Here is a 19,310-nt window from a genome sequence, read left to right as displayed (position 1 = left end):
CATTTTCCTTCATCACTTTTTATGGGTTTGGACCCAGGAAAGTCCTGCAACTTAGGATTCAAAAGATCAACTGTACACATTCAGGAAGCGAAAGACCTGGCTAGACAAAAGTTAGCATGAAAAAGCCCCTTGGGGGATTAGTGATTATAAGCACAAGATGGGTCAACAGAGTAGGTACAGGACAAAAGGACTACTGCGAAGCTATAGTGTCCAGAACACAGGAGAGATAAGCCCACTGCCCTCTATTCTTGGCACATCCCGCATGGAGTCTCGTGTTCAGTTCTGGGAACCACATTTTAGGAAGGACACTGGTGTCCAGAAGAGGATGCCTGGGACCAGGAGGCCGGAATCTATATTCTTCTCAAAAGTTAAAGGGATTCTGAATGTTTAGCCTGAAAAGAAGATCTAGTTTATACCAGTGGTTATGTCGGCCTTCTCTGAAGGCCCTTCCAGTGGAAGGAGTTCTAGTTTTGTTCTGCTTGGCCCTAGAAAGAACTAGTACCACGAATGACAAGACATAAAGAGGCATATCTGAGCTTAACAGAAGGAGTTTCTTGTCATCAGTTGGTCGCCTGTCAGTGGAATGGGCTGCTCGGTGAAGCTCCCTATCACTAGAACTCTTCAAGAAGGATGCTGGATGATTCCCTATTTATGTTATTCATGATAGGGACTGGACTGAATGACCTCTAAAACTCCTTCCAGCTCTAAGAGTCTATAATTCATCAGGCAGTAACGGTTCAGCAAGTTACGGTATATTAAAGGAAAGGAATGCTACTCTATTGTAAGACATGAGAGGGGGCAGTTAGGTAGTGCAGTGAAGAGAGCACCGGCCCTGGAGTCAAGAGGACCTGAGTTCAAATCCGGCCTCAGACATATGATACTTCCTAGCTGTGTGACCCTAGGCAAGTCACTTAACCCCTATTTTGCCTCACCAAGAAAAAAAAAACCAAAACAAACAAACCAAGAAATAAGAAATATGATGAATACCAAGAAGTAGGTAAAGCTATAGGTGCTGATCTACAGTGAAGTAAGCAGGAAAAAGAAAACCATACACAACTACAAGAATGTAAATTGAAAGAACAAAATAATTTAAACCGCATGTTATGAAATTGTAATGACCAAGCTGAGTACCAAAGAAACAACATGAGGAGGAAGCTCTCTCCTTCCTTTGCAGAGAAGTGGGGAAATATGGCATGGGTACAGAATCATACAGATGGATGTAGGACTTTTTCCAAGTGTTAGTTCCTTAACTGTTTTCCCCCCTCTTTTTTTATTCTTTGTTATAAAGAAACAGCTTTCTAGGAGGTGTTGAGAGAAGGTATTCACTGAGAAATGTAGGTGGTATAAGAACAAAAACTGTCTTTTTAAAAAAGTCTATGATTCTATGACTTGCTGATTGTCCTAATGAGTGTCAGTCAGGAACCGAAGTCTTACAATTCCTAATTCAGAGCTCTTTTCACTGTCCCGGGTACATATCTAGGGATACTCGAAAGGTAGAGGGAGGATGACTGGTTCCTCACTGGGGTTACAGACCTGAGCCACCATGCCCCTCAGTGTGGCTTACAGCAATCTGAAATGGCTTTGTGACCTTTAAAAGCCAGTTTAGTGACACAGCCAGAATCCAGAACACAGAATTCATGATCCCAGTTCAAGGTTCTTTCCATTACAGCATCCAGTCTACCTGACAGCTTTCATTTGGGGATACTGCACTTACTTTCTTAATGCATGCTCATTAGAAATCCTATGAATTCCTGTGACATTTCTATCTTCAGATTTAAAGTACTACAAATACCATTTCCCAAAACTCCAAAGAAAAGGTTTTTGAGTGTCCAAGTGACCACTCCCCTCTACAGCGTACATATATCTAAAGTAAACCCACTAACAATGGGAAATCCCTAAAAATGAGAAATCTCTATTTTCAAACATCACTTGGCAAAAAGAAGAACAAACAGCCCAGAGAAATGAATACAAACAATCCCATTTTATTAGCAGTTAGTTCCAGATTGTACATTAGTGATGAAGGTTCTCTTTTCCAATGAAACCAAAAGGCTGGTATAAGAGCACGAGGAAACAGGAGAGATGGGTTGAGCTTTATCTCGACGCTGCCCCCCATCCCCCCCACATGGGAAGAGATCCTTCTCTCTCTTTCCCGTAACACTGCTCCTCCCCCTTCCCCCCTCCCTCCACATCCCAACTACGGGCTTCCTCTCTCTAGGAAGAGACATGGATTCTACTCAAAAATTGGCAAAAGGGGAGAGGTGAGAGATAATAAAAACAGAGCTGTATAAACCTCTGTCTTTTTTGCACTTTCCACATAACCTTTTCTGCTCCCCCCACCCCAGATTCTTCTTGGATATATGTAAGGGTCATTGAACCAGAGCCAGAAAGAGAGAGAAGGGAGGTGGGATGGGGGAAGCCTTCTAGTGAGAAAATGTAGCTCCTTTCACCCAGACTACTAAGAGTCCATTGCCTGAGTTCCCACTCCCTATTTTTCCTGCCCAAGGCCCAGAGGAGCAAGACATACAGAAACCATGGACCAGACTCCTCATTTCTTATTCATGTGAGAAGACTATGCCTTGTTCCAGCCAGTATGAACCCAAAGGTGAAGGGACAAAGCAAATGTTTCCCAGGCTCTCCCTGAGTTCAAGGCAACACAAGTGGGTAGAATTCAAGCTCAATGGGAAATCCCCTCTTCTGGGAACTCTGGCTAGTTCTTTGGACCAAAGGCAGAAAGATGCACTGAGGATTTATTTCCTTCCCCCTCTCTTTCCCTTTCCTAAGCACATTAACCTTTACAACTGTCCCACCCCCATGCCTTCCCTTTCATCTCCACCTAAACTTCTATCCATTGTGAATGTCCTAAGAGCTCAAATTCCACCTCTTGAGGTCTTTCTAAACTGCCTCTGCCCTGTATCACTTCCCCCTCCTCAGTTTAGATTTTACTATATGGATCATTCATATGATACTTTAAGCAGATACTATCACTGTGTAAGCAGTTATTTTGGTTTCTTAAACGTGTTTCCTCTACTAGACTATGACTTTGTTACGGGCAGGACGAGGTTCTGCACCTTTCTCCCAAGCTGTACCAGGACCATGATTATGGACAGAGCAGGTGCTTCATAAATGTTTACTTACAAGAGGACTGGCACCAGCAGCAACCCCGATAGATAACCCACAGACAGTTAACCCATGTGCTGGCAACAAGACCCTCGGTCTTAGAGGCAGCCAGAGCTTCAAGGTCAGATTTCTAGCAGGGCTGGGAAGAGAGCTTGAGTCTGCCAACCTAACTCCTAATGCAGGAAGAAGGCTTATTGATAAAGAAGGGGCCTGCTTCCAAGATGGTGGCTTCCACCTGCCCAAAGGCAGAGGGAGGCAAAGATAAGCACTGTAGTGAGAGCTACACTCCCTCCGATGTGCTCCGAGGCCTCTTCAAGATGAGTTTAAAGCTCTTAGGGTAGGGATGGGCCTCCCCTCTGCATCACTTATTCCCCACATCAATACGTCTTTCTGCCCGGCCCCCCTCCCCCAACCCTGTAATTGTGAAGTTGCCTTTGTGGATCAAGGCTCTCCATCTAATTCTAATATGGGTTCTCACTGTTCTAACCTATCCAGACCTCTTCCATGTGGCTCTGCTGGTCTTTTGCACTGAGTACAGGCATCTCAGTCGTGGTTAGGGCAGCTTCGATCACTAGCTACCACAGGGCCATACTCTTCTCAAGTCCAGCTGATGGTACCAGTCACTAAGATGGGATGCTTTCTTGCCAGGCTGAGTCCTTTCCTTAGGGATGCCTTAACTTGGGGGAGAGAAGAAGTACTGGGAAACCTATGAAGGGGACGATGGAAATGCACATCACGCAGAATCTGAATGGTGCCGATGAAAGCCATACAACTAAGCCACAACTTCCTGAGTCTCTACTCTTGGCTCCCCAACCCTGCTCCTAATTTGGGGGAGACGTGCTTACAGTAGGGAGATTTGGAAGGACAGAATTTAAGGAGGCCATTTATGTCAAGGGCAATATGAATTGCACCTACTATCTTGACCTTCAAGTTCCCAGCTAAAACAACAGGGGCCTGAGCATAAGTTGAGGGCAGAAGGGCATCGTGCTGCTCTATCCTTGTGGCTTTCCTCCACCAGCAGAGGCACTGTTAAGGCTCTAATCACGATGACATCACTCCATCAGGTTCAGGCTCCTATTGGGTGGAATTCTCCAGCTCCAGAAGAGCAGCAGCAGCAGCAGCCACCAGGATCCTGGTTAGCCTGTCTTCCTTAGGACGGCCCAAGTTTTCTGAGCTCACGTCGCCCTATCCCATCACAGACCTTAGTCTGACTGCGGCACAGTTTGCCCTGGCCCACATCTCAGTTTTCATTCTTAGCTTTGATAGCACAGCTCTTCTGTCTCTAGCATGTCCCAGCAAAACCACAACAGGCCCTGTATCATTTAGCTTCCCACCCAAATGCTGGGACTGCCTTCCACCGCAAGGGCTACCACAGCCACGCCAACAAATTATCCTCCCCTCCCAGGTCCGCACTGCCTACTGCCTTTAGACTCAAATGGAAATTACAACTGTGCAGCCTCTGCTGCCACCTCAACCCCCAGAGCAGCCGGGTTTGGGTAAATCCCACCAGCATGGCATCTAAAAGAAGCAGCTCCAACTAGTCACATCCAGTCCCATTTCTGGGTTCTTTCCACCTTTGCTTTTGCTCAAGCACTTGAGTTTTCCCTCCTTCAAGTAGCTCTCTACAATTAAAGAATGTCTTCTTGGATAGCCAGGCCTACAACTATACTTTCTCTGCCTATCTCCATTCTAACACCCCTAGGACTCTAACTTAGACAAGAATGCACTAGAACTGTGGCAGGAGCACAGAAGCCTGAGGCTGAGAAACCCTTCAGAGGAGGGAGGTCCAAGACAGAATCCAAAGTCTGGGACAACAAAAGCTAATATACAGGAATCCTGGCCTGGAAGGAATGATTCTTTCTGTCTGGCTTTGTAAATAAGAAGGGAGGGGAACCTGAAAAGTAACAGTGAGGCCCAGGTGATGGTACAAGATGATCCCAACAGGGCTTTCTTACAGCTTTCGCCAGAATGATCTCCCTGGGACTTTAGTGAAGGAATGAACCTAGCAGTGGTGCAGGTTAGGTGGGGGTGATGGGAACACTACGGTGAGTCGCTTCACAGTTTTACAAGTGGGTTAGGATTGGTGGGGAGATACCTGACTCCTGTAAAAGTAAACAGCTTAGAGATGCTGCTATCTAAAGTGAGCTTGCAAGACATCACCACTTCGGCTTGCTTTCTGACTCCGAGCAGTGTGTGACACCTGGAAGGGCCAATCAGTTGTGCCTATAAACTTGCCCCTGATAACCTAGGGCAACCAGACCAGAGGAAGGCAGTCAGCTGTCTTCCTTCAGCCCAATGCCCAGACGAGATTTCTGGCTGGAAAAGATACCAATATGCCTGTCATTGGCAAGACAGGCAATAACAGGCATCTCTGCCCACTGAGACAGCAATTGTGGACCCTAGGTAAATCCCACACTCTAGCACCAAGTTAAAGAAGAGATGGGGTGAGTAGGTCTTTTTTAGAGGATCCTATTATGAAAAGGTCAAGAATATCAAGGGGTATCAATCAAAAAATATCAAAATACCCCCAAAAAATGGCAAAGAAAGGGGCCTAGTAGTAACAGATCTCAAACTATACGACAAAGCTGTAATCATCCGAACAATTTGGCACTGGGTGAGAATCCCATTCTATCTTGGGTTTTCAGCTCTGGCTCCACAGATCTTGAAGCCGGAATCAGTCTTTGCAACCCTATTCCACCTTCCCCTAATCACCACATCCCTATTTCTTTAGCCAACATCTGAGCTACATGGACCTGTCACGTGGTCAGGTTTCCAGAAAGCAGAAGACTTCACTCTGCAGATGACCCGCCATCTTTGGCCACCCTTCCCTTCCTCCAAACTGACTTGGGGGCTTTTGTCTCCTGGCACCTGGCACTGCACCCTGAGGGGAAGGGGAAGGCTCACCAGGAGTGCTTCATTAGTGTTTTCCCAAACATCCAATGTATTCCTTCTATTCCATCGTGTCTCCTCCATATTAGAAAGATCTGGATCCAGGCATAGGAGCTATCCTGCATCGGGGTCCCATGAATTCTGACACAGAGTCACTCTAGAGTATAGGCAAGGGGTCAGGTGGTCTGTCACAGCTGCAGCTGTCTGGTCACACCCATAGAGAGGGTCCTACAGTACTCCCAACACCACACAGAGGAACACTAGGGAAAACCACTAAAGAAACGCCCGAGTCCCCAGAAGTTGCATTGCTTTTTGATGAAGAACTCTCACCCGGTTTCACCTCTCTCTCTTTCCCAGTCAGACCAGACCCAGATAATAACACATACCAGTTCTGACTCTACTTACCCATGCTACTGTGTATGTGCAGGCTCAAAATGAGAGCATAATAACTTCATTAGAGCTACTGATAGGAAGTGTGGTCTTCCAGCCCCTACAGTTTAACTGGCTGAGGCCATTCTGCCCCTCCTTTGCCCAATCCCGCCACTCCCATGCCGTCGTGGCCCTGCTTCTCTCGGGAAGAAGGTAACACCCTGCGCCTTTAACAGAGCTGAGCTGCACACTGCTGGCCAGCTTGCCCGGCCTTGCCCAGGCCCTCTGGCCCTGCATGTGTAAACGCGCACTTCGGAGGGTGCTTGCTCTACTACTTGACTCTGTTTCTTTTCTTCTGTGATGTTATCTTTTTTAGGGCACTTACCCACTTAGAATTTATCGTGGTGTATGATGTGGGCCACCAGGCTCTATTTTTGCCAAACTTTTCCAGTTTCTGCAGCAGTTTTGGTAGGAGAGAATTCTGCCCCAAGCAGTTCATGTTTTTGAGTTTCCTCTTCCTTCCTGTCCTTCTGGCTAGTACTAAGGACCACTCTGATCATCTCCTCTACCCACTCTGTATGTTCAAAGTCCTCCCAGAGGAAACGTATTGTCTTTTGCTTCCTGGCTTCTCTCTATCAAGGATAGAGGCCTGGATTTAAGTTACTATCCACTAGTTTTCTTTCTTCATCTCCCACCACATATCCCCAGACACAAGACTTTGAAGACTGCCCTTTTCAGGGCAGAAGTTGCTGAGTTCTATCCTACTCTCAGACTTCATACAGTCATCTGCAGGCCCTCCCTCCTAGGTGACTCAGGAATTGACCTACTGCTGCTATGGGAGGGCTCTCAGACTCACCTAGGAGTCTGATCCATTGACCTGATCTCCCACCGAAACAGGGATAGTGTCAACTACAGCAAAGGGCCAACTGACTGGGGCCCCCGCCCCAAAAACGTGGGCTTTGGTGGGCCGCAGAAGGACAGTGCCCACGCTGGGAACCTAAGGTCTCTGGCTTGCCTTGATCTGCTAAGCTTACAACACTCTCCAGTTTCCATTTCTCCAGCTGGGCCAGATGATCAGGGGTGCTGAACTAGAAACATGAGCCATGATGAATCTAGTATCACTAATGCTGAGAATCCTGTTTCTGCCAGCAGATGCCCAGTTACACGGGCGTGGGGCTCTCTTGCTTATCCAGCGGCACTTTCCCCTTCCCTAGCCCCCTATACATTCATATTGGTCCCACGCATGCCTCTTCTCCCAATCTTCTAGATGATCAATACACTGATGTTACTGCCAGGGCCTCATGACCTCTAACACAGGTGTACCCAAAAGAATAGTGAGGAACCAAGGGGTTGTCAAGAACACAGGGGTTCCAGACCTTGTGATAGTCATCCTTACGAAAACCGTTCTATGTTCTCTGTGGCCAAGACCTCAGGCAACTTATGCAGCACACAAGACTTCCCCAGGTGGAAAAGGAACCTGAGGTAACAAAGACACACAAATCAGGAACACCAGATCCCTGAAAACACACAGCACTGGTGTAGAAGTCTGGCCTGTTTCTTCCTCTCTCCTTCTTTCATATATATATATATATATATATATATATATATATATATATATATATATATATATATATAGCTGTGCAACTGCAGGATAATAGCCTAGTGTGATAAACACCAGCCTAGAGGATCTGTTCCTCCCTGATTTTATCTGCTGCCTGCAGGAGATAAAAATCAGGCAGCCTCAGGGTGAGACAGAGAAACTGTCCCCCTCCCTTAGAGCTATTGGTAGCAAATGCTACCTTTCTGACCCCACCGATTAAATGCCCTGCCACCTTGATTATGGTAGCAGCTGGATTAAAACAAACCCAAGAAAAGAAAGGGGGAAGAGAAATAGAGAGAAAAACAGGGAGGAAGATAAGAGACAGATGGGGGAAGGAGGGAGAGAGACAGAGAGAGATAACAGACAGAGAGAGTTTATATAAAATAACACAGTGTAGCCCCAGTAATCAGGGTACAAACTCTGGCACCGAGAAACAAAAACCAAAATATTAAAATACTTCAGCTTTTAGTATTTGAGAGGTTTTAAAAGGTTCTCCGGGAAGCCTCAGCCTGCTCAAAGCAGGAACAGAGGCAGAGGTACCGGGCTGTAGGCACCATCTTCACTGCCCATAGCCTTTGCTCGGGGCTAGAGGGAACATTTTATGTACACTGGAATGGGTTCTGGTAGCTGGACCCTGGGGTCACCTCAGTCTTTTACCACAGAAAACACCACGTAAGTCATATCTGATGATATGGAAAGGATATGGGTCAAGAAGTTAGGGTAAGTATTCTGGGACAACTCCAGGACCTGGTCCTAGGAGTCAGGATGTTAGGATGGAGGGGTTAAAAACATCCCCTGGAAAGATCCCTTGGGGACTGAGTAGATACTGTAGGTACCGAAGACATTTTAAGGACAGAGAGGGGAAGGTATTGATCAGATGGGCTCCAGAACTCTCTGGAGGCCATCAGACTTAAGTCCAGCCTGGTAACTAGCTCTGAGTACCAGACCTACCTTTCTGAAGGGCCTTTTTTGAAATGGACAGGGGTGTGTTCTGTTCCTCCATCCTGTCTAGCAAAAGATCCTTCCTGCCCCGCCCCACCCCCCTCACTGTCCAGCGATTAATACTGAGGGAGTGCCCTGCCTGGGGGAAGGGGACAGTGCCTAGAGGCACCGTGAGGAGTAGTAAAGAATCCCTCTCACAAGGCTGCGGCATCACACAGACGGGAAGCAACCTTACACCCAGGGAAGCTTCGAACAGGAAGTGCTTGGGGCCACGTGCCTGGCTGTAGGCCTTGCCTGGGGGAGGCTCTGGAGCTCTCTTCGGCTGCCCTGGGATCTTCTGCCCGTTCCCAGGTCAGGCCTTGGTGGGGTACTGCTCAGAAATGCTTGGCAGTTCTGGGCTATGTTCCACACCCCCGGGGTGGCTCAGTGTGAGGCTGGGGGCTCCCTGGCCATCATGAATGCTCACTCTGGTCATGGTGATGGCAGCAGCTACCTAGTATTCTGGAGGTCCTCCCGCAGCCAGGTGGGCAACGTCTGGCCCATCTTATACAGCAGCTTAGAAAGTTCGATGTTATGGTCCCGGTAATAGTCTCTTAGGAAGGCTCGTGACTATAACAAGAAAGGGAAACCAAAATATCAGTGGTCTACTCAGAAGCCACCTCTTCCTCCCTTAATCATCCCAGACCCTTCAGGATACCATGATCTATTAACAATCTTAGCAATACATTATTTCTTTTAAAGGGTTACTATGCTTTTTTTTTTTGTGGGAGTTGGGGGTGGGGGTGGGCAACTAGGTAGTGCAGTGGTTAGAGCACCAAGCCTGCAGTCAGGAAGATGTGAATTCAAATGTGGCCTCAGACATGTACTAGCTAGGTGACCCTGGGCATGTTACTTAACCCCTATTTGCCTCAGTTCTCATCTAAAATGGTGACATACAGAAGGAAAGAGCAAACCACTCCAGCATCTTTGCCAAGAAAACCCCATGACCAGTTCATGGGGTCATGGAAAGTCAGACACAACTGAACAACAAAACAAATCTTTTTCTGCCTGGAGCCCTAACTGGATTCTTTTGGACCACTGGGTCTGTGACTTCATTGGTATTCTATGAAACTCCTAATAAGGAAACTCCCTCCACAAGGCTGATCTGTATCTGTTCTACATTTACAGGCTCAGAGAACACCCTGAGGCAATGACCGAGATTTGTCCAGGACCACCAAGCCAATCCGTGTAAGAGGGAGAACTTGAACCCAGGTCTTTCTGACTATCCACCATGCCATGGCTGTCTATCCCAAATGAATTTTAAAGTTACCTAGGGGTAGAGACTGTCTGGCATTTCTTTTGGTATCTGACCATAGAAACTGGGGCATCAAAATCAACAGGGTAACTAGGTGACGCTACGAATACAGCACTGGGCTTAGAATCAGGAAGACTCATCACCTCAAGTTCAAATCCAGCCTCAGACACTTCCTAGCCATGTGACCCTGGGCAAGTCACTTAACCCTGTTTGCCTCAGTTCCTCATCTATACAATGAGCTGGAGAAGGAAAAGGCAAACCACTCTAGTATCTCTGCCAAGAAAGTCCCAAATGGGGTCACAAAGAGTCAGACGTGACTGAAACGGTTCAACAACCCCCCAAATGTATGCACAGAACTACTGTTGTAGTCACTGGGTAGGATACAAAATTTTTTAACGATACAGTCCCTAACCTCAAGAATTTATAGTCTAACAGGATGACAAGAATCATAACAACAACAATAATAATCAGACAACGATGATGATGACCATGATGATAGCTAGCATCTCTATGTGGTGCTTCAGAGTCTGCAAAATACTTCACAATATTTCCTGGCCATTTCTAAACCAAGCCACCTGAACTCTGGCCATACTGCTCCCCTTCCTCTTCCCACTAGAAATTAGGCTCTGCCCCTGGAATCTGCGCTAGACACATGAGCTTTTACTTTATCTTGTCCTAGACTAGACCACCCCATTGCCAACCAGTTCCAGAAACCATGCCTAGCTTCATGTCCCCACCCTTTTTTCTCTGGCCCCTCTTCATGCATTTTCTTCCCCTATTAGAATACAAGCTCTGGCTTGTTTTTATTTGCATCCCCAAAGTTCAGTGCAGTACATGGCACAAAGTAAGCACTTAAAAGTGTTTTACTATGTGATAAGTTTGTTAGAAGGGTGCAGAATAAAGTGCTTCTCTTCTAGGACTGTATCCCGAAAAGATCACACAAATGGGAAAAGGACCCACATGTACAAAAATATTCACAGCAGCTCTTTTTGTGGTGGCAAAGAATTGGAAATTGAGAGGATGCCCATCCACTGGGGAATGGCTGAGCAAGTTGTGGTATATGAATGTAATGGAACAGTATTGTGCTATAAGAAATGATGAACAGGCTGACTTCAGAAAAACCTGGAAAGACTTATATGATCTGATGCTGAGTGAAGTGAGCAGAACCAAGAGGACTTCGTACACAATAACAGCCACATTGTGCAATGACTAAGAATGTTAAACTGAACCCTTCTCAGCATTACGAGGATCTAAGACATCTCCAGAGGCCTCCGGATGGAAAATGCTGTCCACATCCAAAGAAAGAACTATGGAAGTCAAATCGCTATCACTTATTTTTACCTTCTGTTGAGTTTTGTTTCATCTTTCTGATGGTTCCTCCTATTGGTTTTAATTTTTACTTACAACTTCACTAATGTGAAAATATGTTTAATAGGAATGTAAATGTAAAGCCTATATCAGGTTGTGCGCCGTCTTGGAGGGGGGAGGAAGGGGGGAGAAAAATTTTCAACTCAAAAGCATATAGAAGTGATTGCTGATAAATCAAAATAAATTAATAAAATTTAAAAAAAAAAAGAAAGAAATGATGAGCATGTGGACTTCAGAAAAACCCGGAAAGACTTGTATGGTCTGATGCTGAGTGAAGTGAGCAGAGGCAGGAGAACATTGTACACACCAACAGCCACGTTGTGCGTTGATTAACTTTGATAGACTTAGCCCTTATCAGCGATGCAAGGATCTAAGACATCTCCAAAGGGCTCATGATGGCAAATGCCATCCACACCCAAAGAAGGAACTATGGAGTATGAATGTAGATTGAAGCATACTATTTGCTACTTTTTTTCTTCTGTGGAGTTTTGTTTCCTCTTTCTGGTGGTTCCTCTTATTGGTTCTAATTCTTCCTTACAACATCACTAATGTGAAAATATGGTAATAGGAATGTATAGTTACAGCCTTTATCAGACTGCCCGTCATCTTGAGGAGGAAGGTGGGGAGGGAGGGGGAGAAAAATTTAAAACTCAAAAACTTATGGAAATGATTATTGTTAAATCAAAATAAAATTTAAAAAATACAGAAAAAAAGAATAAAGTGCTTCTATGTGAAACCCAAGCAGAAGACCATTACTCATAGTGGGGAGAAGGAAGATTTGAAGGAAGGGTTGATGAGGTAGGAGGCAGCTGAACTGGGCCTCAGCCTACGAGCAGGAATACTAAAGCAAAAGGGCAAAGGGAAAGCATCCAAGGCATAAAGATTAGCATGACAGAAAGCCCAGGGGCAGGAGAGCAGAGGTATGTTTAGGGGCATAAACTAGTATAGTCTTTCTTTTTGTACTAGCCTTTCTAGATGAATACAATCTCCAAGAAATTCCAGTAAGACTCAAGAAACTTTTTGTTTCAGAAAGTCTGATGCCTTTCCCTACAAGTCCCTATGACCTGAATGGACCTAGCTACACCGTCACCTTCCACGCCAGCCAATTTGGGGCAAAGAAGCAGCTCCAGCTACTTACATCCAAATCCATTTCTGGGTACTTCCTGCCTTTGCTTTTGCCCAAGCACTTGGTCTTCCCTCCTTCAAGCAGCTGGCACCAGAATCCTTTCTTTGCATCATACCTACAAGGAGACAGAATACATTAACTCCACTCAACACATCTCCCCCATGAGACAGACATTTTCTTATATAGAGTACAATTCAAACCTAGGTCCCTAGAGACAGGCGGAGCACTTCAGCATTACAGAGACAAACCAGGCGCAATCTGTGTGATAAGCACTGGAGTTGGAAGTAAAAAGGCCAGGGTTCAAGTTTTGGGTCTGTCACTTACTAGCTATAGATCTTGGACAAGGTATTTCACTTCTCTGGGCTTTGGTTTTCACATCTGTAAAATGGGAACAATTGTACTACCGACTTCACAGGGTTGTGAGGAAATCCTCTGTTAACTTTGAAATGCTACAGAAAAATGAGCAGCTATCATCATCATCTTAGAAGAGAAGATAGTAATATACCTAGAAGGTTTACAAATTACAGTATCTTTAGGGACAGATCAAACCTATAGAAGAAGAATGGACACCAAATGTCCCCAAAAATAAGGATTACAGAAACATTTAAACCAAAAATGGAAGAAAAACTCACAAGTGTTGAAGAGATCTGGGCTGATAGCATCTCAGCTGCAAAGACAGACTTTTCTTTTTTAAAAATTGATGGGATTTTTGGAGCAATGGGGCAGCTATGGATGTAGAACTCTGCATGTACTGCTGGACTTCATCAATGTGCTAGTTAGTTTTGCTAAATTGTTTTGGTTTTTGTTTTTGGTTTGTTTTTTTCTTTTACCCACCTCTTTTTTATTCTTTGTTAAAAGACATGGCACTCTGAGTTGGGTAAAAGGAAGAAAGGGATAAATTGAGATGCATAAAGTGATATAAAAACAAATGGCACATCTTCTCAATATAAGCTGAAGAGACCTTGAATCAAAGAACATGAGAGCTGGAAGAGCCTTAAAAATCATACCTCCGTGCCCTCTCATTTTACAGATGTGGAATCTGAGGCCCAGAGACTAACGGTCCCAAAGCGAGTCAGTGGCACAACTAAAATCCAGATTTCCTGGCTCCAACTACTGGAATTTCTCCAGGTTGCTTTACTACACTTAACAATACATGCAGAGAAGAGAGATGAACCCTAGTAAATGTGAAACCAGATGGGACGGGAGTCTTTCTTCCACCCACAGGCTCCTGCAAAGGAGCTTACCCTGGTATATGGTATGAGATGTTGGTTTACGCCCACTTTCTGCCAGACTGATTTCATTTTTTCCCAGAAGTCTTTGCCAAATAGTGAGTTTTTACTTTGGTAGCTAGGATCTTTGGGCTCATCAAACACTAGGCTACTGTATTTATTTGCTTATGAATGCTGACGCTCCTGCCGAGGAAACAGCTATGCATCTTGGCACATGAGGGACAATGCCTATCCTAAAGAGGCCAGTGGGGTCCAGCGATTCTGGCTTCAGAGCTTAGGGACGTGCTTCTGACACCGAAGCACAGCAGACGAGGGAGGGCAGGTCAGAAGGGTCCTCGGGCTTTGCAGTTAGGACAACACTCACACCAGAGTTCTATGGTAATCAATAATGTTGGTCACCCCGAGGAACTTCTGCACGGTATCCATCACTTTGGCAGGTTCGGTCCGGAGCAGTTTGCCATCCAACACCAGGATCTGGAAGAGTAGTGAGGGGACTCTTGTATGGCCCAGTCCCACCCCACCCCTCCCTATCCCATAATCGGTCAGTGTGACCAGTTGTGGCAGGGAGAAGGGTACTGGCTGCAAATTCTCAAAATGGACTGGGTCGGCTACCTTTCTCCCAAATGGACAATCCCATTAGATTCATCTTCAAACCAGAGCCATTCTGGCTATGTAGAAATATGCTTTAGGGGCAGCTAGGTTGCACAGTGGATACAGCACTGGCCCTGAAGTCAGGAGGACCTGAGTTCAAATCCAGCCTCAGGCCAAACACTTGACACTTACTAGCTGTGTGACCCTGGGCAAGTCCCTTAACCCCAACTGCCAAAAAAAAAAAACCCTTTACATGACTTGATATGAACAATGGGTATCACATTTCTTGCCTTCTCAGGTGGTCAGAGGAAGGGATGGAAAGAGGGAGAGAATTTGGAACTGAAAATAATTTTTTTTTATTTTTAAAAAACAAAAAAACTAAGGCCCTTCCCAACTTCACAGAGGAAGGAGACCAAGACAAGAGAGGATACACCTGAAATCATGTAATGGAGCATTAGCTGAAGGAATTGAGAATAAATATCATGTGGAAGAGAAGACCTAAGAGGAATACAAAAGCTGCCTTCAAAAATGTGGAGGGCTGTCAAGTAAAAAAAAAAAAAGGATTAAGCTATATTTTGCTTAGCTCCAAAGGGGCAAGACTTGACAACTTGCAAAGAAATTTCAGAAATTCTGTAGAGGTCCTTGGTCTGTATCAAATGAGGCAGCTGGGTGGCACAGTGGATAGAGCATTAAACCCGGAGTCAGGAAGACCTGAGTCCAAATTCAGCCTCAGATCCTAGCTGTGTGACCCTGGACAAGTCATTTAACTTCTTTGCCTCAGTTTCCTCAGCTGTAAAACAGGGATAATAATAACATCTACCTCCAAGGGTTGTTATAAGGATCAAATGACAGTATGTTTATAAAGTGCTTTGTAAACCTTACTGCTACATAAAAGCTAGCTATTATTATTTAGAGCTGGAAAGGACTTTAGAAGTTATTGAGTCTAACCGCTTCATTTTACAGATGAAGAAATTGAGGTTAAGTGACTTGCCCAGGGTCACACACAAAAGCTATTAAATATATGAAGCAGGATTTGAACCCAGGTCTTCCTGATTCCAAGTCTAAGTACATTATCAACTAAGCCTCACTGGTGATCAGAGGCCCTCTGAGACTGAACGAACCGGTTCTCTAATTCTAGACCACTGAGGAAGGCGGAGATGGCCATGTGTCCTGCAGGAAGTTTTAGGAAAGCAGACACAGGCAAATTCATACCTTAGCTTGTTCAGGTTAAGAAACCTTTTTCGGCCAGGCATCCAGGCCCTTAGAGAGGAACAGCGCAGGGAGCTGCTCGTTTCCTGCACTTATCTGTATGACTATGAAACACCTGATGGAGCTGATGCTTCAGGAGGGGAATGGAGGCACCCCTTGGAGCTGGCTAACACCCCTCTTTGAGGGAAAATACACCAATATAATTGAAGATGTTGGCACAAGTACATCGTAGGAGCGGGACACAGGGGTCGAGAGAAACAAAAGGAGGAAAATCAGGGGACAAGCATTTATTAAGTACCTACTAGTGCCAGGCACCGTGCTAAGAACTTTACAAATATTACATCATTTGGTTCTCACAATAACCCTGGGAGGCAGGTGCTGCTGTTATCCCTGTTTTACAGTAGAAGACTGCATAAGGTGACCTGCCCAGGGTCATACGGCTAAGGAGTGTCTGAGGCTGGATTTGAACTCAGGTCTTCATGACTCCAGGCTCAGCACTCTAATCACTGTGCTAACTGGCTTTCTTTATAGGAGAAAGAAAGAGATATTTCAAAAACAGGCAAAGGCTCAGTGGAGCTCGCCAAATTGGCTAAAGAGTGAAGCTTACCTTTCCTCCCACTGCCCCTGCCAACTATCCTGCGCCCCCCAGGGTCTCCCTATGTCCCATGCTATAAAGCTCTGGTTCCCAATGATGTCAGCTGACAACTGAGGGCAAATGCTTAGGAAGTGATTCTTCCGAGGGACATACTTCAGACCAAATGGGTCGCTGTGGGCTTTCTGATGCCAGGCTACAAATCAACCAACCGATAAACATTTATTAAGTGCCTATCTATGTACTAGGCACTGGGATACTAAAGACAGGACCTGCCCCTCAAGGAGCTTACAATCTAACAGGGGGGACAGCATGCAGACAAATATCAAACAAAGCAAGCTGTACACAGGATACATAAAAAAACAATTAAAAGAGGGAAGGCACTAGAATTAAGTGCAGCTGGGGAAGGCTGCCTATAGAAGGTGGGATTTTAGCTGGGACTTACAGGAAGTCACTGGATTGAGTCTGTGTGGAGGAGGGGACACGCTTAGACCTGCATTTTAGGTAAATCACTTTAGTGAGTGAATGCAGGATGGACTGCAGAGAGGAGAAACTTGAGGTAGGTAGACCCACCAGCAGGTTACTGCCATGATCCAGGAGGGAGGCGAGACCTGTACTAGAGTGGTGGCAGTGTCAGAGGAGAGAAGACGACGTGTTCAAAAGAGGCTGCAGAGGTGAAACCAGCAGGTCTTGACAACAACATGGCTAAGAGGGGGAAGGGGGCTCGGGGCAGGAAGAAACAGTAAGGAGTCCAAGATGACTCCTAGGTTGTGGGCCTGAAGGATGGGAAGATGTGATGCCCTCCCTCTACAGTAATAAGGAAGGGGGGAGGGTTTAGGGGAAAAGACACTGAGTTCTGTTTTGGATTATATTGAGTTTTAGCTGTCTATTAGAAATGTCAAGGGGGTGGAGGGAAGGGGGATAATAATGCTCAGGTACCTCCAAAATCAGCCACCCTTCCACTGTCCAAAGACAACCAATCTGCCTATGCTCTTGGGCTCCCTTTTCAATAAGAAATCAAAAGTCCTTCAAGATCCAAAGGCATAAATCTCCGTTGGTGGAGACATGATGATATACAAAGGGGAAATATTTGGGGACTGCGTCCTGAAATTCATATTGAATCACCTCACCTATGTAAAAACTAACCCTGATTCCTGTACTATGCCAGAGGGACCTAGGGGGTGGGTACCTGGTTGGCATGGTAAGCGCTAAGCCAGTGCTCAATGTGGGTGGCATACCAGCCAGGAACAAGGCAGCGATTCTGAAGTGCCCGCAGCTTTGGGGAGGCATTAGGCCCTGCCGTGATCACTTCATGGAAGGTGTACTTCAGGGCAAGCGGGTCATCATGGGCTCTCTGATGCTGTGGGGTAGCAAGAGACTCAGATTAGCAATGCCCACTCTTCCTACCCAGGACCTGGAACACCCCCACCAGCTGTGACAGAAACTAAGCCAACCACTACTTTCTCCTGGTGAGAGATCACATTCGAGCCAGGAGGCACAGAGGGTGAAGAGGAGGCAGGAAGTCCTCCTTCCTCCTCTTTATAAACCCTAGGCAGAAAGCAGCCTCGAGAAATAACACTGCCCCCCACTGTACAAAATAACTCAAACCCTCAGAGAACTGCTTTCCCGACACCCTTCCCAAGGAGTTGGCAACCCCTGGTGCACGGCTCACCTGATACCAAGAATAGGCTCGGTCGGCCGGGTCTATGAGGATGGTGAGGATTTTGGCCTTGGGCAACAACGCTGCTGCCCGCTGAGGGGCCACCTCAGAGTCAAAGTAGTTGGCGCTTTTCTCAAAGTAGAAGTCAGAGGTGGTGTTGGAGGGGATAGGGAAGAACTCCATGTACCTGTTCAGGGCCCAGAGAGAGAGATGCAAGCTGGACAGGAAGAATAAGAGCACGACCAGAAGAACTGGGTCCCCACGGCAGTCCCACGAGGGCCGTAGGTTGGCTCTAGGGCTTTCCTGAGAATGAGGGCTGGGAGACATTTTCTCTTCCAGAGGGCTTGATGGGAATCCCACCATGTCCGCTTCCCAATCCATTCCTTTTGGGGGAAGGCTGGAGTGGTGGGATTGTAAGAATTTTATATGGCCAAGGTATCCCACTTCTGGCCTGGGGGATGGAAGTCAGAACTCAGGGGAGGATCCCCACCTCTGGCCTGGAGGCAGTTCAGAGACAGGCCAAGTAGGAAATGATTAAGAAGTTAAGAAACTTCACTGGATAAGACCTGGCTGGGCCACATCAAAGACCTGAGGTCACCTCTCAGCTGTGTCACTGACTGATTACTCTGACTTCTCTTGCCATGGAGGTTCCCGACACTCTCCTTACACGATGGCCCCAGGGATACTAACCAAATAAAATACTTGGGAGGCGTCCGAAACAAGCACTCGGGGAAAGAATATCTTTGCTCAGTTACTATATTGGCCCAAGAATGCATTTCAGACATCACTGCTTCTCTTGCTATTATGGTTTTAGCCCCCAAGACCCAGGCATTACCACCTCGGCCTCTGGGGGATAGGGCCCCGTCTCTGTGCAGCTTGCCTGAACTCTGCCCCCTTTTTGTCTATAACAGGAACCCCATCCGTGTGTAAACAGCTTCCAGATGCTTCCTGATACCAACTCTGGGCTTCCGATCTGACGCCCCAAGCTGGCCAACAAGGATGGAAAGCCCCACTCACCAATCTATGCCTTTGTGGTAGTTTTGGCCATTGAAAAACTGGATCTCCTCAAAGGTCTCTGGGCTTGGGTAATTACTGCTCAGGTCGGGGTGCATTCCCAGGAACAAATAAAGGGCTGTGGTGCCTGCAGGATAAGAGGAGACAGGGGTAGTCCTCGGACCTCCGCAGTAGCATACAGAAGGGAGGACACCATACTAGGGAGAAGACTAGGTATTAGGGGACCAACGATCTTGTTCCCACTCCACCACTAAGCAGCAGTATGACCTGGACCAAATCCCATCTCTCTACATCTGTTTCCTCATACTAG

At 46.3% G+C, this 19,310-nt stretch overlaps 1 protein-coding gene across 5 annotated transcripts in view; it reads right to left on the bottom strand.

The window, feature by feature from the left end:
• Positions 1–1,962: 1,962 nt before the first annotated feature.
• NDST1 (N-deacetylase and N-sulfotransferase 1) overlaps positions 1,963–19,310 on the bottom strand; it is a 62,666-nt gene continuing 45,318 nt past the window's right edge. For 4 of the 5 annotated variants that reach the window (XM_020964317.2, XM_020964318.2, XM_020964316.2 and 1 more), the window contains 6 exons: positions 19,004–19,127; positions 17,999–18,173; positions 17,516–17,686; positions 14,299–14,408; positions 12,718–12,820; positions 1,963–9,526 (listed from right to left, as the gene is read on the bottom strand). In XM_020964317.2, coding sequence (XP_020819976.1) covers positions 9,407–9,526; positions 12,718–12,820; positions 14,299–14,408; positions 17,516–17,686; positions 17,999–18,173; positions 19,004–19,127 — 803 coding nt within the window. In that variant the 3' untranslated portion in view covers positions 1,963–9,406. Of the gene's footprint in view, positions 9,527–12,717; positions 12,821–14,298; positions 14,409–17,515; positions 17,687–17,998; positions 18,174–19,003; positions 19,128–19,310 lie in introns of those variants that run through there. The other variant, XM_020964321.2, reaches the window with a different exon arrangement.

The sequence above is a fragment of the Phascolarctos cinereus genome, unplaced genomic scaffold (genome assembly GCF_003287225.1).
Source record: "Phascolarctos cinereus isolate Bilbo 61053 unplaced genomic scaffold, phaCin_HiC Scaffold_2;HRSCAF=192, whole genome shotgun sequence".
Classification (NCBI taxonomy): domain Eukaryota; kingdom Metazoa; phylum Chordata; class Mammalia; order Diprotodontia; family Phascolarctidae; genus Phascolarctos; species Phascolarctos cinereus.
This window is presented reverse-complemented; position numbering and strand designations above follow the sequence as displayed.